The 21079-nt window shown below is 54.3% G+C and overlaps 8 protein-coding genes across 8 annotated transcripts; 4 read left to right on the top strand and 4 right to left on the bottom strand.

Annotated features, from left to right (window-relative positions):
- Nucleotides 1-1128: 1128 nt before the first annotated feature.
- Nucleotides 1129-2244, top strand: J4E83_007207 (uncharacterized protein; the record flags this gene model as incomplete). Its single annotated transcript, XM_049334112.1, has 1 exon — nt 1129-2244. The coding sequence occupies one exon, from the start codon at nt 1129-1131 to the stop codon at nt 2242-2244; it is 1116 nt and encodes a 371-aa protein (XP_049186923.1).
- Nucleotides 2245-3559: 1315 nt separating this feature from the next.
- LCB2 (serine palmitoyltransferase component) lies at nt 3560-5554 on the bottom strand (the record flags this gene model as incomplete). The annotated part of the gene is made up of 1 exon (XM_049334111.1): nt 3560-5554. The coding sequence occupies one exon, from the start codon at nt 5552-5554 to the stop codon at nt 3560-3562; it is 1995 nt and encodes a 664-aa protein (XP_049186922.1).
- Nucleotides 5555-7854: 2300 nt separating this feature from the next.
- Nucleotides 7855-9640, bottom strand: J4E83_007205 (uncharacterized protein; the record flags this gene model as incomplete). The annotated part of the gene is made up of 2 exons (XM_049334110.1): nt 7855-9310; nt 9363-9640. The coding sequence occupies 2 exons, from the start codon at nt 9638-9640 to the stop codon at nt 7855-7857; spliced, it is 1734 nt and encodes a 577-aa protein (XP_049186921.1).
- A 2317-nt stretch (nt 9641-11957) lies between these two features.
- MDM10 (Mitochondrial distribution and morphology protein 10) lies at nt 11958-13237 on the bottom strand (the record flags this gene model as incomplete). The annotated part of the gene is made up of 3 exons (XM_049334109.1): nt 11958-12760; nt 12809-13087; nt 13141-13237. The coding sequence occupies 3 exons, from the start codon at nt 13235-13237 to the stop codon at nt 11958-11960; spliced, it is 1179 nt and encodes a 392-aa protein (XP_049186920.1).
- Nucleotides 13238-13461: 224 nt separating this feature from the next.
- Nucleotides 13462-14223, top strand: J4E83_007203 (uncharacterized protein; the record flags this gene model as incomplete). Its single annotated transcript, XM_049334108.1, has 2 exons — nt 13462-13652; nt 13707-14223. The coding sequence occupies 2 exons, from the start codon at nt 13462-13464 to the stop codon at nt 14221-14223; spliced, it is 708 nt and encodes a 235-aa protein (XP_049186919.1).
- A 2492-nt stretch (nt 14224-16715) lies between these two features.
- Nucleotides 16716-17149, top strand: J4E83_007202 (uncharacterized protein; the record flags this gene model as incomplete). Its single annotated transcript, XM_049334107.1, has 2 exons — nt 16716-16879; nt 16933-17149. The coding sequence occupies 2 exons, from the start codon at nt 16716-16718 to the stop codon at nt 17147-17149; spliced, it is 381 nt and encodes a 126-aa protein (XP_049186918.1).
- Nucleotides 17150-17346: 197 nt separating this feature from the next.
- On the top strand, nt 17347-18027 carry J4E83_007201 (uncharacterized protein; the record flags this gene model as incomplete). Its single annotated transcript, XM_049334106.1, has 1 exon — nt 17347-18027. One exon carries the CDS (start codon nt 17347-17349, stop codon nt 18025-18027), a length of 681 nt encoding a protein of 226 aa, XP_049186917.1.
- Nucleotides 18028-18658: 631 nt separating this feature from the next.
- On the bottom strand, nt 18659-20902 carry J4E83_007200 (uncharacterized protein; the record flags this gene model as incomplete). The annotated part of the gene is made up of 1 exon (XM_049334105.1): nt 18659-20902. One exon carries the CDS (start codon nt 20900-20902, stop codon nt 18659-18661), a length of 2244 nt encoding a protein of 747 aa, XP_049186916.1.
- Nucleotides 20903-21079: the final 177 nt, after the last annotated feature.

The raw sequence follows: 21079 nt of genomic DNA, 5'->3' as shown, positions 1-21079 counted from the left end.
CTGAACTTCTGCCACCGCGTATCTACCAATGGTAAAGACCACGAGGATTGATCGCTTAGAAGCAGCTGGACCCTTCTTGATCAGCGACGAACCGGCAAAGTTCCCTGACTCATAGGGATTTTCTACGAGTCTAGACACTGTCGCTACGCTCACAAGTTCAACCTGGAGAGTTGGCCGTGACGATCACCACGATTAGCACGCATATCTACTGGGCGATTTACCTGGACTACGAACAAACACCAGAATAGGTGGACTATGCCCTTGCAATTCCCGAGCTCGCCAAGAGGGTAGAACGCCAAACTACCGGCACTACAAGAAAGTCGGCGAATGAAGAGAGCCATCGCAAAAGCTCCTATCTGCTAAGCGCCCCTCGATATTAGAAGATAAAGGTCTTGGCTCTTGGCAGCGGGACACATGATGAATCAGGAAGGTATGGTAAAGAGGTGTGTATGGCTTCTGCATGAACGGATATGCCCGTGCGGGGTTATTCCCTAAGGCTGGCACATTATCCGACCAACTCGCTTATCTACCCCTACCGGATCTCTGTCGTATCTCAACCTCCTTCCTGAACGGATTCGCGTACCTGGATAGCGTAGGGGTGCTTGCAGACCGTTAACTTTGGTGTTAAGAGTCGCTACATCGATAGCTCGATGGCCTCCAGGGGCGAATCTCTTGTCAGGTGCCTGTTTGGGTGTAACACCGTGGGGGCAATGTCTTGTGAGGTGCCCTATGGGGTTTACCTTTCCGATACTCTTGAAACGTAGCACCCCGGGGTAAACATGCCTTGCAGCGGAAGAGGAAGGAGATATTCTGGTTAGCGGTCGATCCAATTTACAGCTCTTGTGAGGTGCCTTTTGGAGACTACCTTTCTGATACTGCAAGCACGTGGGACCACACCACGTAGCGGATGAGGAAGGAGGCAGTTCGTAGCCGTGTATGCGAGCTAGGGCTCTATCTTGCACAGCAATGGACGAAGACATGATGCAAGTCACGACGCCAGAGGTGGACGAAGAAGTATAAGTATAGGAGGGTATTCCCATCGTTTTCAAATCATCACTCTCATCAGTGTCACTCACTCTACTACCTTCGCTCTCGCCTCTACAACATCAAACGTTCGGTATCTTCACCATGGTTCTCACCAACTTCCTCGCTGCCGTGGCAGTCTTCCTGCCCATCGTCTACGGTGCCCCTACCACTGCTGCCAACAGCCTGCACCCCGACATCCTCGCTGCCATGAAGCGCGACCTTGGACTTGATGCCGAGCAGGCCCACGCCCGTGTTGCCCGCGAGCTCAAGGCCACCGATGTCATCGAGCAGCTCCGTACCTCCACCGGTGCCTCCTTCGGTGGTGCCTACCTCGTTGACGGTGACCTCACCGTTGCCGTCACCGACGAGGCCTCCGCCTCTGAGGTCGAGGCCGCCGGTGCTAAGCCCCTCCTCGTCTCCGTCCCTCTCTCCAAGCTTGAGGCGGCCAAGGCTGCTCTTGACAACATGGACATCGAGTCCGCCAAGCGCTCCGAGTCTGGCATCGCCGCCTACTACGTCGACGTTGCCTCCAACAAGCTCGTCTTCGAGGCTCTTGCCGACAGCACCGACTCCGCTGCCGACCTCGCCAAGAAGGTTGGTCTCGCCGACTCCGAGTACGAGGTCAAGACCGTTGCCGCCATGCCCACGACCTTCGCTACCATCCGTGGTGGTGACGCCTACTACATCAACCGTGCTGGCCGCTGCTCCGTCGGTTTCTCCGTCACCGGTGGATTCGTCTCCGCCGGTCACTGCGGTACCACTGGCAACACTGCCTCCACCAGCGCCGGCGCCACCATCGGTACTTTCGCTGGCTCCAGCTTCCCCGGCAACGACTACTCGTACATCCGCGGCACCTCTGGCAACACGTACCAGGGCCGCATCAACAACTACGCCGGCAGCACCCTCCCCGTCTCCGGCAGCACCGCCACCGCCACCGGCGGCAGCGTCTGCCGCTCCGGTTCCACCACCGGTGTCTTCTGCGGCACTATCCGCGCTCTCGGCGCCACCGTCTCCTACGCTGAGGGCCGTGTTACTGGCCTTACTCAGACCAACGTCTGCGCTGAGCCCGGTGACTCTGGCGGTTCCTGGTACAGCGGTGCTCAGGCCCAGGGTGTCACCTCCGGTGGCTCTGGTGACTGCTCCAGCGGAGGTGTCACCTACTTCCAGCCTGTCAACGAGATTCTGTCTGCTTACGGTCTTACTCTTACCCGCGGTTAAACGCTTGGATGTGAGTTTGCTTTTGCCTAGCGATGGATGATGTGGTATGAAATGTTTATGAGGGGGTTATGAGAACTTTTGAGTTGTATATAGTTTGATTGTTGAATTGCAGTTATGATACCTGGGATACTTTTCTAACAATTCGGTGATGCTGTGATCTTTGAGCGTGACTTCACAGATTAGGATCGGTCTTGCAAAACCCTTCCTACTGATTCGGACATCTCTTTTCGCCTCTTTGATCTACATCCTGTCACAACTCAGCTCATATACAGTTTTCGCTATGACTACTCCGCACACTACTAATGTGATATACTCTATCCCCACCAACTGCAAGATCAAGTTGTCCCCTCAACCCCCATAGCCAACATAACCAAACCCAACTAAGATTATCTTCTGTCCGTCAAAGAGCCTCATCATGTATTTCCTCCAGCTTTGCAGCCAACTCCCCTCCTCACCCATCACGAACAGCTGTTCTATGCTTTTGATCTTGTATACGTCGTCTTACATCCAACATCCAACCAAACAAACACAGAAGAAGAGCAGACAAGACAGTGAAGACAAATCATTACATCAAACTTATCACATCTCAAAGAAGACAAAAAGGCATAGTCTTGTGCGAAAAGCCAAGTGTGGCAACGTTCAAACCAAGGAAAAAGAGTGTGCTCATCATGACATATATTGTCTTTCACTATATCCCCGCGCCGCTATCTCTCATACCGCCCTCCAGTATCCAGATTAGATAGATGGTTTATGGACATGTGGTGGATACTGGAGGGCGATGATTGTAGTCTAGTGTTGTCACTACATTCATCGCCCTACAGTATCCACTATATGTCTATAGACCATCTAATCTATACACATATCTATCATCTACCCTCTATCCTCCACCTTCCTAATCACTCATCCACCACATTACGATTACCGACTCCTACCCACTTCGACCACGTGTTCACCACAACTTCAAAATGCATATTCACAATCACAAACATAAACAAGAAAACACGCCGAACAATCATATCCATCAAATGCAAGACATCATCGAATCTTTGGAAGAAGGTGCCATGCGGACATAAAAAAAGTTTAATAGTGTAAAAAAGCCAACAGCGAGGGTATTGAATCGAGAAAAAGTTATGATACAAGCAAGCAAGCACGCGCCACAACAAGGCCAACGTGCAGACGGACGCCAAAATGCTCCAAAAGTTTGCTGAATAACGTCGTGAAACAAGTAAGTGTGGTCGGGATGACAAGAAGCGTTGATGAGAAGATGATACAAGGAAGAGGTGCTGCGTGGGACATATGTAAACATGTAATTCTTTTACCGCAGCGTCCCTTGAACATCATCAACAGTCCTCTTGAGGACATCCTCGATCCTCCACCTGGGGGGCTTGGGCATCGTCTCCTTGTTATCGTCCGCGGCCTTGCTCATCTCGAGAAGGTCCTCAGGTTCCGCACCGCCAGCAACACCGCTGCTGAACTTGAGTTGGAGGAGCTCGCCAACCTGGTCGCAAGCCGTGAGCATACGGTCAAGATCGTCCTTGGTGTGCGCGGCGCTGACGCAGAAGCGGGCGCGTGATGAGACGAGAGGGGTGGCTGGGTAACCGACGACGACGACGGAGATCTTGCGCTTGAGCATCTCGTGGGAGAAGGCGGGCATCTTGGCGGGGTTGTACAGCATGACGGGAATGATGGGCGAGTCGTCGTGGCCGTAGACGATGAAGCCGAGGCGCTTCAAACCGAGACGGAGGTAGCGCGAGTTGAAGCAGAGACGCTGAAGGCGCTCTTCACCTTGGCCGGGAACGATGGAACCGTCAATGATGCGGAGGGCGGAGGAGATTTGCATCAAGACGGGTGGTGCGGGTGACTCGGCGAAAAGCATGGCGGCGTTGGAGGTGCGGAGCTTGTCGATGATGGGCTTCTCAGCGGCGATGTAACCACCGTTAGCACCGAAGGACTTTGTCAATGTACCCATGAGGATGTCAACTTCCGAGGGGTCGATGCCAAAGTAGTCGCATACACCACGTCCGCGAGGGCCGACACCACCGACAGAGTGGGCTTCATCGACGAAAAGGTTGAACTTGTACTTGTGCTTCAGGCTGATGATACCGGGAAGGTTGCACATGGTGCCCTCCATGGAGTAGAGACCCTCAACGGCGACCAAGATCTTCTTCCAGGGGCGGTGGGTGCGGGGCTGACCTTGCGAGATGGCTTCACGCAGCTTTCGCTCGAGATCGCGCATGTCGTTGTGCTTGAACATTGTCACCATGGCACCGGAGAGACGAGCGCCGAATCGGATAGAAGAGTGGTTGAGTTCGTCGGAGATCATGAGGCAGCCCTTTCCAACAATGGTGGGGAATGTGGTAGCGTTCGTAACGAAACCCATGGAGAAGACCATTGAAGCTGGCTTGCCGACGAACTTGGCGATGAGATCCTCAACCTCGACAGCGAGGTCTGAAGTACCGCTGTCTGATCGGGGACTGGCCATTGAGATTCCGTATTTCCTGATGGTAGCTTCGGCGGCGTCTGCGCAGGGACCTTCTGATTGAGCAAATCCGAGGTAGTTGTAGGAGCTCATGTTGAGGGTTTCTGTGGTGGTACCGAGCATCTTGAAGGTGTTGTTGCCGTCGTCTGACTTGCGGTCAAGCACGGTGATGAAGCGTCCAGGGACACCGGTCGTCGGTCGCGAGAAGCAGTCGTTGATGCGCATCTTCAACCGTCTCGTGTAGAAGTTGTCGAAGTCGCTGTTGAGGGGTGCATATCCGTCCTTCTCCTGCAGATGGCTGTAGTGTTGCTTCCTGAAGCGCTTGCCGAAGAAGTCGCGAACATGTCCGAATACTATTAGGATTAAGTAGCTGATGTATGTGGTGAAAAGGAAATAATATGGCGGCTCGTCCTCAATGGGGTCGCCGAACTCGCCCTCGAACTTGCTGAGGTAGCGGTGCTTCTGGGAGCCAAGGGGACCGAATTGGGCGTGTGCTCGTGCGAGGCGGCGCTGCTCCTCTGGCGAAGGAGGCTGGAAGAGGGTCTTGGGCTCCGTGGGCATCTTCTCGCCGGTCGCGGTGGTCAGGTTGATGGTCGGGAGGGAGATTTGCGAGGGCGAGGGGTTGTTGAGCAGGGCCTGTTGCTGGGCAACGAATGCCTCACGCAGGAGAGCGGCGTCGGTCCGGGACTTGGGGGAGCCACCGAAGAGAGATGTGAACTTGTTGCCCTTTGCGAAGGATTGTCGACGCGCTGGCTCGCGCTTCTCGGCGGAGGGATCGAGGGGGGGAGCAGGGGCGGTGGATGCGAACGGGTTGATGCTACGGACAGGCATTGCAGCAATTACTCTCGGACGGCGGTATTAGAGTAGGCAGGGCAGACGCAGGGAGATGTAGGCTCGAGTATTGTCCCACGTCGAAGCTGGCGGTGAAGAATGCAGGAGGTCGCGGGAGGAGCTAGACGGGAAAGGGATCAGCAGGCGACTCGAGGAAGAATTGGCGGCGCTGCGTGAGGATGTCGGCGAGCAGCGGCTGGGACAGTGGTGGGTGAAGGGCAGTCTTAGTAGTACTGGTACTGACGCGCTCATGCACCCGGAGCGTGAACAAAGCCGGGGAGCGGCAGTGCCGGATAGCGTGCAGGAGATAGACGAAAGCTGGGAAAGAGATTGAGGGCTGGGATTGGGCAGGTACAGCGGGAGGCCGCGGACGCTTGGAGGAAATGGACCTACGTGCTGCTCGCGGTGCAATAAACAGAGGCTTGACTGGTACTGCGGAGTACGTGAAGGGCTGTCGCAACGCTTTTCGTGTTCCTGAGTGGCGCGGCCGTTTGCTGCGAACCACCAAGCTTCTGCGCCGCCGGTCGTGACGTATAGATGCCGTGAAAGTCCTGACACGATCAACACCAACGGGCAAGTAATGAGCGACAAGATGTGGGTGTGGAGCGAGAGAAGAAAGCTGGCACTTCACTTATCAGCGTCGAGGCAAGGGGTGGTGCAGTCGAAAAGCAGCGGCGAGCTGGTTGGCCCGACGAAACGTGAAATGAGCAGCCCCATTGTCCCGTTCGGCACCACGCCGCTTGGGGCACAACGTCAGGGGAACTCGATGCCGATCGCTGCCACTTCGCCCTCAAATCGCCCTCCTCGCCTGCCGAGCATCGCAAGCCTTGCCAGACTAGACCCGTACCTCGTCCGAGCCTGAAAAGCCTTGCGACTCGGGCCATAATCGCGCGGGCCCAGAGCTTGTCTGCGATGTGTCTGCGCGCCTGCGATGCCAACGGGCCTCGCCGCACGTCATCGACTACATCAAATTTCTTGACCCAGTTCTTGAGCAGCGTTCGGTCTGACAAGCCTGACATAATCACCGCATGCTCTGTCATCCACGCATGGCTGTTGCTGTCTGCTGTCAGTCACGACGTGCTCGCCCACTGATGCCCACCGCTTGGCATGCTGTAAGCGTTGCGGCACTCACACCAACACGCATAGTCGACGATCTTATTGCAGTGCTATTTCCTTTTCCAGCTTCGCCTACACCATCGACTAGCACATAAGCACATGCGGCCACATATTTGAAGACGTCGTGCCGCCGTTGCGCAGCACTCACCACGCGACAATTACACCTCTTACCAACGCCTGTGTAGCATGAAATAACATGTTACAGCCTTCCAGCACATGATTGGCCCACCCGATTTTGTAATCATCGTGTGGAGGTTCAACGGGCTGGCCCGAGACCACTCTCATTAATGCGCTGTCAAATGGGCTGTGTAGCCCTTCCTAGTGCGAGGATTCGCTGTAAATTACGATGGACTTTCATCTCGCAACCGTGGATACGAGACAACCTGTCCATCGTAATTTCACTCTGCTATAACATGGCACTTCCCCGCTGCCTACAGCTCTACACACCTCCGCATAGCACATTGCGGGCACCATCCCAGGTCGGTTCAAGTAATGTAATGTATTTGTTTACTGATCTCGAAGAACAGCTGTTTACCGGAGACCCCTTTGAAAGCTACATACTCAAGCACGCGCAGCGGCTCTGTAATCCACCACAACCCCCGCAGCTCAAGATCTCCTTAAAATGGCAATCCCTCCACCTGCCAGCCGAGCCCGACAAGAGAAAATTCCGAGATGCACGCAACATATGAAACAATGGCTAGCTCGCAACAGAAAAAGAAGAGATGATGAACAATGAAAAGAACAATCCAAAAGGAAAAAAGACGACCAGCATATGCCGCTGACGTCTGCCAACACCAGCGCAGGTTCCACCAGTCCGCCATTTCTCTGTATAGTTCCAAGCCTACCCAATCCTGAGCAACGCCGTGTTCAATAACCAGTCCCTGTATGGTGGTCGTTCAACCTGCGTTACGAAGAGTAGTGATGGAAAGTAGTGGAAGGGTGGCTTCCTACAAGCGACGGGAAAACCCCATGGCTTTGTAGATCCAAGGATTTGAGACCAATATGTGAGAGATGACAACCACATTAAGTATGAGCGATAATGGAGAGCAAGAGCCGCAACTGCCCCGCCACTGTTCCAAGCGGCAGGGCGTACGCATCGAGCTTCCTCGTAAGAAAGCAACCGCGACCGGGTATAAGAGCACGCAAAAGAATAATTGACAAACAGACGGTAGTATGCGGGCTGCTCATTGCATCTGGTGATGCTCCGGTGACATGCTTGATGGGTCTAACGAGCCGAATGACACCAGGTTCTGCATGTCCAAGTCGTCGACGTTGTCGTCCATCATCGGTGACCGGAACGGCATGTTGAGATTTTGCTTGGCGTACATGTCTGTCATTTGCAGCGCCTCGTCGGACATGCCGTTGTCGTGCGACATTGGGTACACGTCATTGTGGTTGTCACGACCGAAAGAACCCAGTGGTGGTGACTGGTTAGCAATGATAGGGTCAGGGTGGTTCATCGCCGGCATAGGTGAGTGGTGAGATGCAGAAGGTGGCGGGCCCATTGGTGTATGTACATAAGGAGGAATGTTGTACTGGCCATAGTTGGATGCCGGGATGTTGTCGTTTGATGGACCCGATGTGAAAAAGGAAGGCGTGCCGTACTCCGAAGGTGAGTTGGCGGTAGTGGCCGACATGGGGTACTGTCGGTAGTCCATGCCGTACCCTGCAGAAGTGTCGATGCTCAGGTGAGGGCCGATGGGGCCTGCACTCTGGGGCGTCGGCGCGAAGATCTCAGGGTTAGGAACATACGGCGACGGCTCTTGTTGAATCAAGAAAGATGGCATCGGGTTGCGAAGCATAGAAAAGTCCATCGCAACAGGCACTGAACGACTTCGCTGGCGCTTGTGACCACGCGGTTGGAAGGGTTGAGGTGCAAGATGCGTCTCCTGAAACATGCCCATGTGATGCGGGTGCTGGAGGTGGTTTGGTTGGGACGCGGGCCGGTGGTTGATGGGCGAGACCGGTGCCGAGACGGCGAATGTGTTTGGGTCGAACATGTTGTGTCGGTTCTGAAACGACTCCAGTGAGACAAGTTTCGCCAACTGACCGCTCAGCACCTTCGGGTGACCACCCAAATGGTGCAACATAATGTTTGATGCTTGCTGGTCCTCGGTAAAGTCGCCGCATTGGAAAAATCCTCCCGAACCGGAAGAGTCCATGAAAAAGTTCGGAGGGCGGTTGAGCTCGACAATCAGGCCTCCGGGGCGTTGCGACGCACCCTCGGCGTTTGCGGTCATGTCGCCATTCTCCAGTGAAATGTTCTTGATGTATGAGAATGGGTACTCAATCTTGTATCCTGCAGAGTCGTTGTTGATGTAGTAGGTGATGCAGCACTTCTCAGGCGAGTAGAATACCACAAGGTCCATGGCGCTCTGTCCAACTCGTCTCCAGCTACCGATGCTGAGGGAGCGGCAAGCAAAGTGGTGGATGACAACCTTGGAGTTGTTGGCGTCGGTGTTGAGAAGCATGCCACTTCCGTATGGCATACCGCCTGCGCGTCCCAGGAAACTAGTGCCGATCGACTTGCCAGACTCCATGGCCTGGAGGGCAAGGTATCGTCGCATGGACTCTGGGATATCATTGCAGTCATCACCGTTCTCGATGCTCTTCTTGGCAATGTTCTTGATCTTGGCACGTCTATGCAAATGTCAGTACTGCGCACAAGCATCATGCTGCTCGCTTTTCCTACCTGTTCTGGAACCAGATCTGGACTGAGCGCTCGGTCATGTTGATTTCCGAGGCAATTCTTTCGCGGGTTGCAGCAGTGGGCGTGGGGTTCTTGTTGAACTCCACTTCGAGTGTCACCAGTTGGTCTTGAGTGGCCCTCTGTCTCTTCTGGTTGCGCTGCTGCTGGGTGAGGGTGCTCTTGCGCGGGGGTCGGCGTGGGGCAGAGCCCTGCGTCGGGGTCGAGGATGACGCCGGTGGAGATGGCGTGGGCGAGACCATTGCGTCGTCGTTTGACTGCATGTTGGGTGGTGGGGATGATCGGAGGGCGAGAGTTGGACTCGATTCGAAGCGGGGTCGGAGATATAGAGGGAGCAATCGAGCTAACACCTCAGTCTATCTTGGTTCGTAAAGTGTCGTGAAGTAATGGTCCAAGCAATGGTGGTGGGTGAAGATAGTGGAGCTATGCGAAGCTGGTAAGAGTTCAATGTCACGGGAGAAAGAATCCACGTGTGTGAGAAGCTCGAGACACCGTCCAGGCGCGTGTGAGAAGGGTCAAGGGTGAAGGAAGCTGCTGGCCGGGGAGCAGATGGATCGTCCGAAAGCGAGTCCAAGTCGACAAGAGTGAAGGAAGAGGTGCTAAGGAGCGGACAGACAAAGCCTAAAGGAGGGTTGTGAAGAAAGGAACGTGGGCAAAGGCCGAAAGGAGTGGCGGCACTTCGCAGAAGTCGACAGAGAAAGAGAAAGATGTAGGTACCACACCGACAGCAAAGGTGACGATAGGAATCCGGATAGAGGAGCAGGGCCTTGGATGTAAATGAGCGACCGTGGTTGGGAAAGGGGAGATTAAGGGAAGGGGCATTGAAGCCGGGGGGAAGGTGCGCGCCGGCTAGCTTAGGCTGGGCAGGGCGCTAGCTGGCCAGAGAGACGGTTTTAGCCCAACGGCACCACCGCTCGACGCCCGCCCTGGAGGCGCGAGACCAGTGGTGACGCACCAAAACGCTTATGTTCTGAAGCAAACCATGCTCGTCGCAACACTCTGACCGGATGTTCCTCCGCTCTACACCACGACACAACAGCACCAGCATCCGACGGTGCGCGTGCGGCGTGCTCTCTGCCCGCCTGCACGCGCTGCCCGCAATAGCTCCGATCAGGGGGACTACTGCGAGGTACCTCGGAGTCGCGCCACTAGAGACGTGACAGCAAGGGTCGACCGACAGGCTCTGTTCCAAGACTCAGGAGGCCGCCGCCTATAGGGCAATCCTTGCCGCGAGGCTGGCCGCGACAACAGACTCGCATCGCGATACCTGTCAGAACAGCGCGCATGAATGGTGCTCGTTTATCAAAAAAAGGCCGCGAAGTCGTCGTCCTCATGGTCCGCTTTAGCGTGTTCCGACAGGCCAAACAACGCGCGAGCATGAGGCGCTACCGTTGTCGTGTTTGAGAAGCCCTGCGTCTTCGAGCGCTCACTACGGCAACGATCGGGCAAGGCACACCAGAGCGTGACTGTGAGCGTGAGCGTGAGCGAGAAGGCGCACCGGCAGGGCGTTCAAAGTATTCCTGGCACGCGTCTGTGTCGGTCGCACCTGGCCTGCATCGCCGTACGCGCCCGCATTCCTGGTGCTGACAGTGTGCGGCAGAGGGCCCATTTCGGTATCGTGAAGACTTGATCGCGAGCCTCGTGCGGATCGCTCGGGTAAGCCGAGCATGAGAAAAGATCCTGACGAGCATCGGCGCCCGTGCCGTCTAATCGCTCCCATCCTGACACGCTCGTCGCTCGGTCAAAAAGCCACGGAATCGAGATTGTTCACATTTGGCAAGCCGCAATAGTTCGTTGATCTTGAGAGTGCCGACTCAGCTTAGCTCGTCGCCCGTCTTGTCGCCCTACAGCTGTCAATCTATAGTACCGATCGCTTCCCTGCACCATTAATTGCAAGGCTTACGCCAGGCACGGCGGTGTGAATGGTGGACGCGTCGGCAAGCGAGTGACAACAACCACCAACCCGGAAAACTGACTCCCACCAACAACATCATGGCCCGCGCCGAGCGCGGCCTCGACCGGATCTGCAGACCACCTGCACCCCCAACTTGCGGAAGTCCCTCATCCGTCTCTGCATGCTCAACCACCGTTTGCCTTCAAGAATGTCAAGTGTAACAGAATGTTGCGAATCGTGCCACTGCATTGAAAACACGTCCAAACAGCACCGAAGCAGTGTGACGAGCAGCGTCCATCCCCATACTTTGTTTCAGCGTTACACCGCTCGGGACCAGACTACGCCATCATGCACACTTCGCTACTTACTCGAGTCCTAGCCTGCAATACATGTCGTGTTCAGAAAACACATGGTCGCCCTCGCATGGATACTGTAAGGCTCTCACGGCCCTCGTTTGCGTCCCACTGTTTGACGCCATCGTCTTCTAGAAACATTTCTTGATGCCCTGACCATGTGCGGGAGACGCGTTTCTAGAACAACCGCTGACGAACAGTACAGTGGTCGACGACCCTGGGCTGGGCCGGTTGAGTCAGTTCGGCAGTCGATCCGATGTGCATCCTTCCTTCGCAAACGGTATACTTATTCTTTTTAACGATCGGGATATTGCCGTCTGTGCGTGTTATCGTTCATGAGGAGTACTGCAGCTCAACACCCACAGAGCGGACCATCTGCTCTCTCTTCTTCAGGTCCAGACTCGCACCAAGAGTGAATAGCAGCTCCTTGATTCTGCCCTCCCACAATACTCCGATATGCCAATCCTGATCGACTCTAGCCTTCAGCACGCCGGATACATCGTCATCTGCAGAAGTTGTTGGGCGTTTCCAATCTGGACGCAACTTCTTGATCGCCCAATCTACGTCGGTCGTGCTGCGCAGACGCCAGAGTTCACACCCGAGCTGCAGCTCACTTTCATAGGAGTAGAAGTTGAAGTCGAAGCGGGAGGACAGGGCCAAGTTAGGGCCGGCCTTGACAGCATACGTGGAAGAGAGATTTCCCATCAACGGGTTGAGCGTGAGCGTCATGGTATACGGGAAGCCCGCATGGTTGGGTAGGGTGGCGAACCTCACCCCTGTGCTGATTCCCCCGCTCTTGTTGAGTATGCCATAGTACAGCTCTGCGCCTGCGCTGAAGCGGCCATGCACAGGATCCACCTGCTCTGCAGCAACGGGTTCTGCGGGCGCAACTCTGGGGCCTGGACCAAAATTGTAAAGACCCCGGACGCCCATCAACGCCGAGTCTGTGCTGTACATGTATTCCGTGCTGTATTTGCCGAAGTCATTTTGCAGTAGCGTCAGGATCGTCCCGCCGTTGTTGAGATTGGAGTCGCTCACGGCGGCGATCCTCAGCTGTCGCGTAGGAGTGAGGCGGCGGAGGTACAGGGCTTCGAGCCTCTGCTGTGGTAGGAATATGCGCCCATACAACAGGGTGTCTGTCTCGACTCAGCGGGGGTACGGGAAGGCAGTGTCATCCAGCTCACTCTTGCGGTCTATCCGGCGGCCAGCATGCCAAACCTCCCACGACCACTTCTCGTCCGGTCTCCGCAACTCTTGGACATACTTGTAGCCTCGTATCACGTTGTGGAGGTCGATGTGGGACGTCCTAAAGTCCTTCCGTAGTGGCAGCGACGAGTACAGGTAGGATACTGAGCCGTCGACTACCCCCACACTGCCTAAGGTGTACGATGTTGCGAAATTGGGGGCGGCGAGGGACGAGATTTGCATGCGCAGCCCACGGGGTATGTCAAAGTCGAGCAATGCTGTCACCTCAAGTCAGTATTCAATCTAGAACGCGACATCCAGTGTGACGTACCTCGTGCCGACGCGTTCAGTGCGCCATAGGAATTGTCGACGTTCCAGCCCGATGCCTCGTAGAATGCATGCTGCACGCTATCCATGAAATCCAACATCGCTCTGTTATCGATTGATCATCTCGAGCGGACTGGGGTGAGGTTGAGTGCGTAGACTCTGGAGAGTGCGAGAGCGACATCTGGATCCACAGCGGAGCAGCCGCGGTTGCACCAATCGGGGGTTCGCCAAAATCCCCGCTCAATTTTTTGGAAGTCGCGACCGCAACTTCGAACTTTTTCCTGAGCGCAACCACCAACCACAACACCCCCGAAATACCGCCACCATGCCCAAATCCAAGCGCCAGAAGGTCGTGCATCTTACCAAGACGGACAAGAAGGGCAAGGAGCTGTCTTTGAAGCTCTTTGCCAATGTCCAGGAAGCGGCGGATAACTTTGAGCACATCTTCGTCTTCGCCGTAGAGAACATGCGCAACTCGTACCTGAAGGAGGTCCGCCAGGAGTTCGCAGACAGCCGGTATGTCCGCGGGAGCGCTTCCATACAATGCGCGCATGGCTAACGAATGCGCAGATTCTTCTTCGGAAAGACCAAAGTCATGGCGAAAGCGCTTGGCCTATCCCCGGCAGAAGAGCACCTCTCGAACCTCTCCGAGCTCACCAAGCACCTCAACGGCAATGTCGGACTCTTTTTCACCAGCCGCGAGCCCAGCGAGGTCATTGAGTACTTTGCCAACTACTCGCAAACCGACTTTGCGCGCGCCGGTGTTGTCGCTACACAGACCTTCACAGTACCCGCTGGTGTAGTCCACTCAAGAGGCGGAGAGATTCCCGAAGAGGAGGACGTGCCGCTGCCGCACAGCATGGAGACTACCATCAGGAAATGGGGCATGCCAACGAGGCTCGACAAGGGCAAGATTATTCTGGATGCGCCATACACCATCGCAGAGGAGGGCAAGGTTATGAACAGCCATCAGACAGCGCTGCTGAAGATGTTCGGTGTGGCCATGGCAGACTTCAAGATCGATCTCAAGGCCTACTACACCAAGGCGACTGAGCAGGTTACAGAGGTTGGAGCTATGGAGGAGTAAGAGCAAGCGAGATCAGCTTAGTTCAGTTGCATTATGACGGCGTTTCCTAGGCGTTCGGTTTGACCAGGGAAAAGTATGCTAGATGACTTTGACGGAAAGCTCGAGTCAACCCACGAGCACATCACAATATACCCTATTATGTTGGTCTTAAACTTCGCTAGACCTCTGCGCGACCGGCTTTCATGGCATACTGCATATATTTTTCAGTCGCATGTTCTCTACTAAAAAGATATTAAACCTGCTACAGCATCGCTAATCCAGCTAAAAGACCTCCCACAATAGCTCCAAATGCCTCAGGGTAGTTCGCGATACCTGCACCCGTCTCGGCCGGGACCGACGCACTTGCCGAAGTCTCATCCGCTGTAGGAGTCGCCGTGCGCGAAGTCCTGACCGATGTAGACGAGTGTGTGGACGAATGTGTCGAGGTATGCGAGGTTGTAGAGTTGCGCGACAGCGTTGAAGTTGAGAGCGTCGAGTTGGCCATAGCGCTGCTAGACATGGAGATCATGACTGTGCTGGCGGAAGGTGTGAGAGTCGGTAAGTTTGAAAGTACCGGAGCGGACTCGGTGACGGAGGGATAGACGATGGTGCTAGGGCCAAAGAAAGGCGCCGTGTCCGGGTCGAACATTGGGCCGGTATCTACATCGGATGCTTGATTAGAGTTGAGATTCCAGGCATACTACATGCAAAACTATTGCCGTCGACCAAACTTACAGCTTGAGGTTGAGGCATCTTGCGCAAGCGCGGCGACCACCAGGCCAAACAAGGCAACGACCACCTTCATACTTTCTTTCTTGCTACCCAACTTGTCGCGTTGTGATGCACTAGTAACGGCAGTCGGCAGTCGTGAAACTCAATAGTGATGCTGGCGGAACCTCGAACGTGTAGTGACGAAGATAATAAAAATGTATTAGGAAAGAGCGAAAGAGTCAAAAAGTAAGGATCGACCGACGACTACGACCGCGATGGAAAGTGAAGCCCAGCACGCGCGCGCATCACGTAGGACCAGAAAACTGGTTCTCAGGGACTTTTAATCCCCATTCACTCCACCCTGCCCCCGTCAGCCTGTTCTGGCCCTCCGCCCCTAAAGAGAAGGATCTCGTAAAGAACAAGCATACCAATACTCTCCCGCAACCCGCCCAATGATGGCCGCCCAGTCAGCGTGCCCAGAGGTCTGGTCATCTCCGTGGGGCTAGACGTGTTTCGGATGGGGGCTCGTGTTCTCGTGTCTACATGGCTGCGAGCCCGAAAGTTAGTGGCGCCTAGTCCTATTGCCGCGAGACTGGCGCGGTGAATCTATGGATTGGATTTCGGCAGGCTAGAGGGTAGAAAGTGAGCAGCTGATGCGCGCGATGGGGGCTTGCTTTTTTGGGTGATGTCGATGGATGGCTTTGTGAATGGATGCTAGTGAGCGTTGGAGGCGCGCGTGAGTGGAGATACCCCACATGGCGCCCCTGATGGCTTGGCAGGTACAAGCGGGCGAGCAAGCGATGTGAGGACGCGTGCATGACGTGCTTGTTTTGCTGAGCCTGAAGCACCACCGCGGAGCCTGAGACCGCTATCACACAACTGACTCTGATATACGAAATGACCCGCGGATCGTTAGATCTGGACTTCGCTCACAAAATACACCAGCCTTTGCGTGGCCACTGCCGCTGCGGTGTCGCGCAAACCAGATGAGCTGCCTAGTAGTTATCGTCACTTCATCTGCTCTCGAACATGTGTCTTGATCTCACTTTCATGTCTTACATGGAGTCTAACACAAAGTTGCTTGCTAACAATGGAATTGTCTCGGTGCTCAGCACATATAATGCAGCATTCACAAGCAGAAGGTAGAGCTTCACAGCCAGAAACGGACACTACCTCATCAGCAGCTCCAAATGAACTATCAAACCCAGAACAGCCCACTTGGAGGGCGCGGTTTATTTGCGAATCGATCACTTGGACGGGGCGACCTCATACTCACGGAAGACCCCATTGTCTTATGCAACACCGGTAGTACTGAAAATCAGTGGTCCGACCAGAATACCGTCGACACTTTCTATGCTGCTCAACGAATACATGCAACTTCTGTCATCTATGCAGCTGTGAACGATCTTACATTAGAGCAGCGAAAAACACTACGTACGCTCTGGCCCCGGCCACCCCATGGTTCTACACTCGATCGATACGTCGATCGTTTCGAACGCAACGCATTCACCTTTGTGAATGCCAGCAATAACAAAACACACCTGGTAGTGTATGAAGACATCAGCTCCATCAACCACTCTTGTGTTCCAAACGCTACCATCGAAATATGGCCTCGCCGCACGGTGTTTCCGGAAGGCCAGGCAAGGCTTGTAGCAACTAGAGCAATCCCAGACGGAGCCGAGATCTTCGTAAATTACATGGAACGCGACTGGCTCGGTAACCATGTAGCTCGAAACGCTGTACTGAACCATCACTGGGGATTCACGTGTTCGTGCAACGGGTGTACTCATCCGTTTACCGCTATGGATACGATGTCGCGCAATCTAGTCCGCGAATACAAGACCAACATCACTGCCATGACAGCGGTAATGACTGAGGAGCAGAAGACTCACAGCATCATGAACCTGTCGGGCTACATCAACGTTCTTACTTCTTTGGGCAGGTGGGATGCAGAGCTGTCCAACGCGTAGGTCAACCCACTTACTCTTCATGTCTACACCACTAATGACTATTGAACAGATGTCTAGAACTCGCACGACTCTACTTCGGAAAGAAACACTACGCGCAGGCAAAACAAGCTGCCATGGCAGGATCGCTCGTCGAGAAGAACTTCTTCATTGCTACTTGGAATCAGCAGCTGAACGACATACTAGGACAGTGTCATCAGGAGGACGAAAGGCTGCGTGAGGAGTACAACAAGGGGGCCATGGGTCCTTTTTCGATCCTACCTATGTAGTGTTTGCATATGATCAATCGTTGTATTTCTTCCTGAACAATGAGCGTGTCGATGATTCTTTCTCAAACCAGACTCCTGTTTATGCTTCCAGATCAGCAAACTGCCCCAGCTGACGGGATATAAGGGTCGATCCGACGTCCGTTGATAGACTTCCCACATCACCCATAAGGACAAAAGTCATCAACCACACGATAAACATGGCAGCAAATCATCCTCAGGTACGCGTCACTGATGCCAACGTTGTTGCGGGGAATGGCCTTGTGGCACAGCAAAACTTCAAGAAAGGCGCTCTCATTCTCGACGAGAACGCATTTTTCCAATGCGACACACGCAAGCAGCCCGAGGAGCAGCATAGAGAAGTCATCGCTTTCTACGACGAAGAAGTCAACAGAACTACTGCACTTTTGACGACCGCATACACACAGCTAAGCTGGCAAGATCGGGAAGCCTTCCACAAGCTCTATACTTCGAAGACCAGGGCTACAGACGTCGAGCACCTTGTAGATCGTTGTCGGTATAACGCTTTCAACTTCCGTGATTATACCGGTGTAGGTATCCAGCACACCCGCCTAGTTGTCTACCGCACGATATCCTTCGCCAACCATTCGTGCGTCCCCAATGCAGTACTTTACATCGACGAGAATGGCGCAGATCTTAAAGGTTATGCCCGACTAGTTGCTACACGACAGATTAACGCTGGTGAAGAGATCCTGATCAATTACATCGCGGAAGATTGGGAAAAGAGCAGGGATGCTCGCCAAGCAGCACTGATGCTAGGATGGGGCTTCGACTGCAGTTGCAAAGCATGTGCGCCTGCGCTCGAGCCGGACGCGTCGGAGCGAACTTTGTGCTATACCTATAGTAATGTGGAAGGTTAAATATCCTGCGTAAAGCTTCGCATTTACGTCGATCTACTGCACGAACTGGGCGTACGCGACTGGTTGCTATCATCTGCGTAAGTATTCGGGCCCGATCGTACTCTTCATGTCATGCTAATGTGTCCCATCCAGATACAATATGCTCGCGGACAACAACTTCGTGCAGGGAAAGTACAAAGAAGCAGCGTATTATGCTCGAAGTGGTCTTCTCGTTGAAAATCACTTTTATGCAAAGACTAATCTTGAGTCATTACTCGCCGTGTATGGTGAGTGTATTATGAAGGATAGCAGCATCCATGCTGAGATTGAAGAGAGCTAAGAAAGGTGCTTACACCTTCCTAGCTGGATCAGGGCTAGTGGACTTGGTTCACTCGGTATCAAATTGTCATGCTGAAGAGAATGTAACCAATGCCGGTATGCGATGTAGATTGAGATAGTATATCCAAGATACCTACCCAAAACCGATAGACTGGTGACGCTGTGATGTTGTACCCTAGACCAAGAAAGTCCCACGCGAAGAGTTGAGTAGAAGCAGTACACCTGCCATAACGTATCGCCGAAAGACCGACACACTCATAAGGACGATAAGGTATCGAGAAGAGAAGCGAGAAAGAAAGAACATGCGTATCACCTAATACCCACCATAACCTCCACGTCGCCCACCCAACGGCACCCTAGCATGCCACTCATCATCTTCATACTGGAAGGCCGAGTCCCTCCTGCCCATCATGTTCGAGCGTCTGGCAGATCGCTCTTTCTTGTCCTGCATATGTTCAAGAGCCGCATGGAGATCACTCAGCCCAAATCGGTCATCCGGCTCGTCTCGATCGGCGAGCGCACGCGGTTGAGGGTAGCTGTAGCCTGGCTCGTGTCTATCCGCGAGGTATGATGAGGCGCGCACTGGCTTGGGTGGGAAGTGCGACTGCGCAAACGGATTATGCATGGTGGGTGGGTTAGCCATGGTTGCGCGACGATTTGGCAGGCTTGGACGAGTAGTGTGGACTGGGTAGTCATCGAAGTACGACTCAGGCTCGTGCATGTGCGTGCGTGGGCTGCGGGGTTGTGGGTAGTCGTCTACTGTCTCCTTGTGGTATCTGACCTTCTGTACCCGACGGTGGTCAACATCTTCGTCGTAGATGTGGCTGGGGTGCGGCTGGCCGAATGGGTTGGGTGACCTTCTTCCGTAAGAGACTTTCTGGCGACGATGAACGTGCGTGAAAGAAGGGCGGCGGCGTATAGGAGCGTCAAAGATACCGTCATCTGCTGTGTGGGCGGATGTAGTGTTCATAGACTCTGTGCCGCTTCCACGCTCTGACGATGAGTTGGAGGTCTCCCTAGCCATGCCGTGCGAGGAGTAGTACTTTCCGGATCTCTTCTTCTTCTCGTTGGAGAGGCCAACCGGGGAGGCATTGCCGGAACGTGTTCGGTCTTCCACAATATTGTTGGTGCTCAAGTGGATATGAACAGGCGGCACTTTGTTGTGAGAAGACCGAGAAGAGTCGGTAGTGAAGGACTCTGGGCTATGCCTCCCATTGCGTTGATCATCAATTATGTCTGAAGCCCGGTGTCGACGGGTGGTTTTTGCGACATATGGATCGACGTTGTTCTTGCGTGCACGGCTTCGGCTACGACTACGGCTGAGGGCTCTAGCTTTGCTGAGTGATCGATGTCTCTGAGTCTTCTTCGATCTCTTGCCGGGCCGCTGACGTCCTCGTCCACGTCGATCAACATCTAAGTGATCATGTTCAATGTTGACAAAGCTGGAATCTTCCGACTCAGACTCCCAGGAGTCACTGTCGGACGATGAGCCAGAAACATCGCGACGAACCCTATGGTTTTTCTTCTGATGTCTGAAGTGATCAGGATTCAGGCCTGGGACGTGCCTCATGCCCACTGGCGGAATGTGCATCTGGTCTGGAAAGGCACCAGGCATTGGCATTTGACCAAAGGGCGGGCCATGGGGCTGGCCATGAGGAGGCAGAGGAAGCTGCACGGGCGCGCCCGGCATGGGTTGGCCCGCTCCACCATGCGGCGGGGGTGGTGGACGACCTATGTCGTGTGGTGCAGGCATCCCCGGAGGCGGGGGTGGAGGAGGAGGACCTCCAGGACCTGGCATTGGGTTCATGTGGCCCGGGTTTGGAGGATGCTGTCCGAAGTTTTGCGGGCCAGGATGTTGATGTTGCTGCTGTTGGGGAGGTCTTTGTTGCTGTGGCATGTTTTGGCCGGGGTTGTTAGACGGGTTCGGGAATTGTTGACCTTGCGAGTTTCCTGATTGCTTGTTCTTGTTTGCATCTTGGGGCCCATTGCTCGCTCCTCCTCCGACAGGTCTCGCTTGCATAGGCTCTTGAAACCCGGAAGGCTCAGTCTCCAGAATGATGTCTACACGCACTAGCTGCCTTTCTCGACGGTTGACCGAACGCCATTTGTTTACAACGCTTGCAATTCTGTATTGGATGGTTCTATTGTATCTCGCAAGCTCAACGTTCTGGTCCTCAACGAGCTCGTTGATGATTCGGCGACAGTTTGGGGAAGGGATCTCGTTCATGGCCTTCTTGACGTTATTATGGTTTCGACGAAACTTGTGCAGTTCGCTGTGGAGTTCCTGGAGTGCGACGTGTTGTTGCTCAGGTGTGGCATCCTCCCAGGAAGTGGCGTTCCTTGGCTTCTCTAAGATGAAGGAAGCCAATTGGGGATCGTAGTTGGCGTATGGGTTTAGAGGTTGCTGTTGGGGCTGAGCTGGCCTCTGCTGGGTCTGTCCAAAGTTCTGCTGTTGTCCAGAGCTCTGCTGACCATTTGGGACTTGTCGTGGTTGGCTGACATTCTGATGTGAATGGGGTACCTGACCCTGGTACTGTGCCTGCTGCGGAGTCGCCATTGAATGGTTCGCGAAGGCTATAGGAGGTAGATGTTCAACGAAGGAGGTATAGCCGATGGCTAGATGCTCAAGTGACTGAAGACTTGGCCGATGATCGAGAAAGGCAGAGCAATATGATGAAGACACGGGAAGTGAATGACAGGGCGAACTAAGAAGTCTAAGGCAGAAACAGGAGGA

Source organism: Alternaria metachromatica, assembly GCF_023757995.1.
Source record: "Alternaria metachromatica strain BMP 0045 chromosome Unknown scaffold_17, whole genome shotgun sequence".
In the NCBI taxonomy this organism is placed as follows: Eukaryota; Fungi; Ascomycota; class Dothideomycetes; order Pleosporales; family Pleosporaceae; genus Alternaria; species Alternaria metachromatica.
The sequence above is the reverse complement of the archived record's forward strand: the minus strand, read 5'-3'. Positions and strand labels throughout refer to the sequence as shown.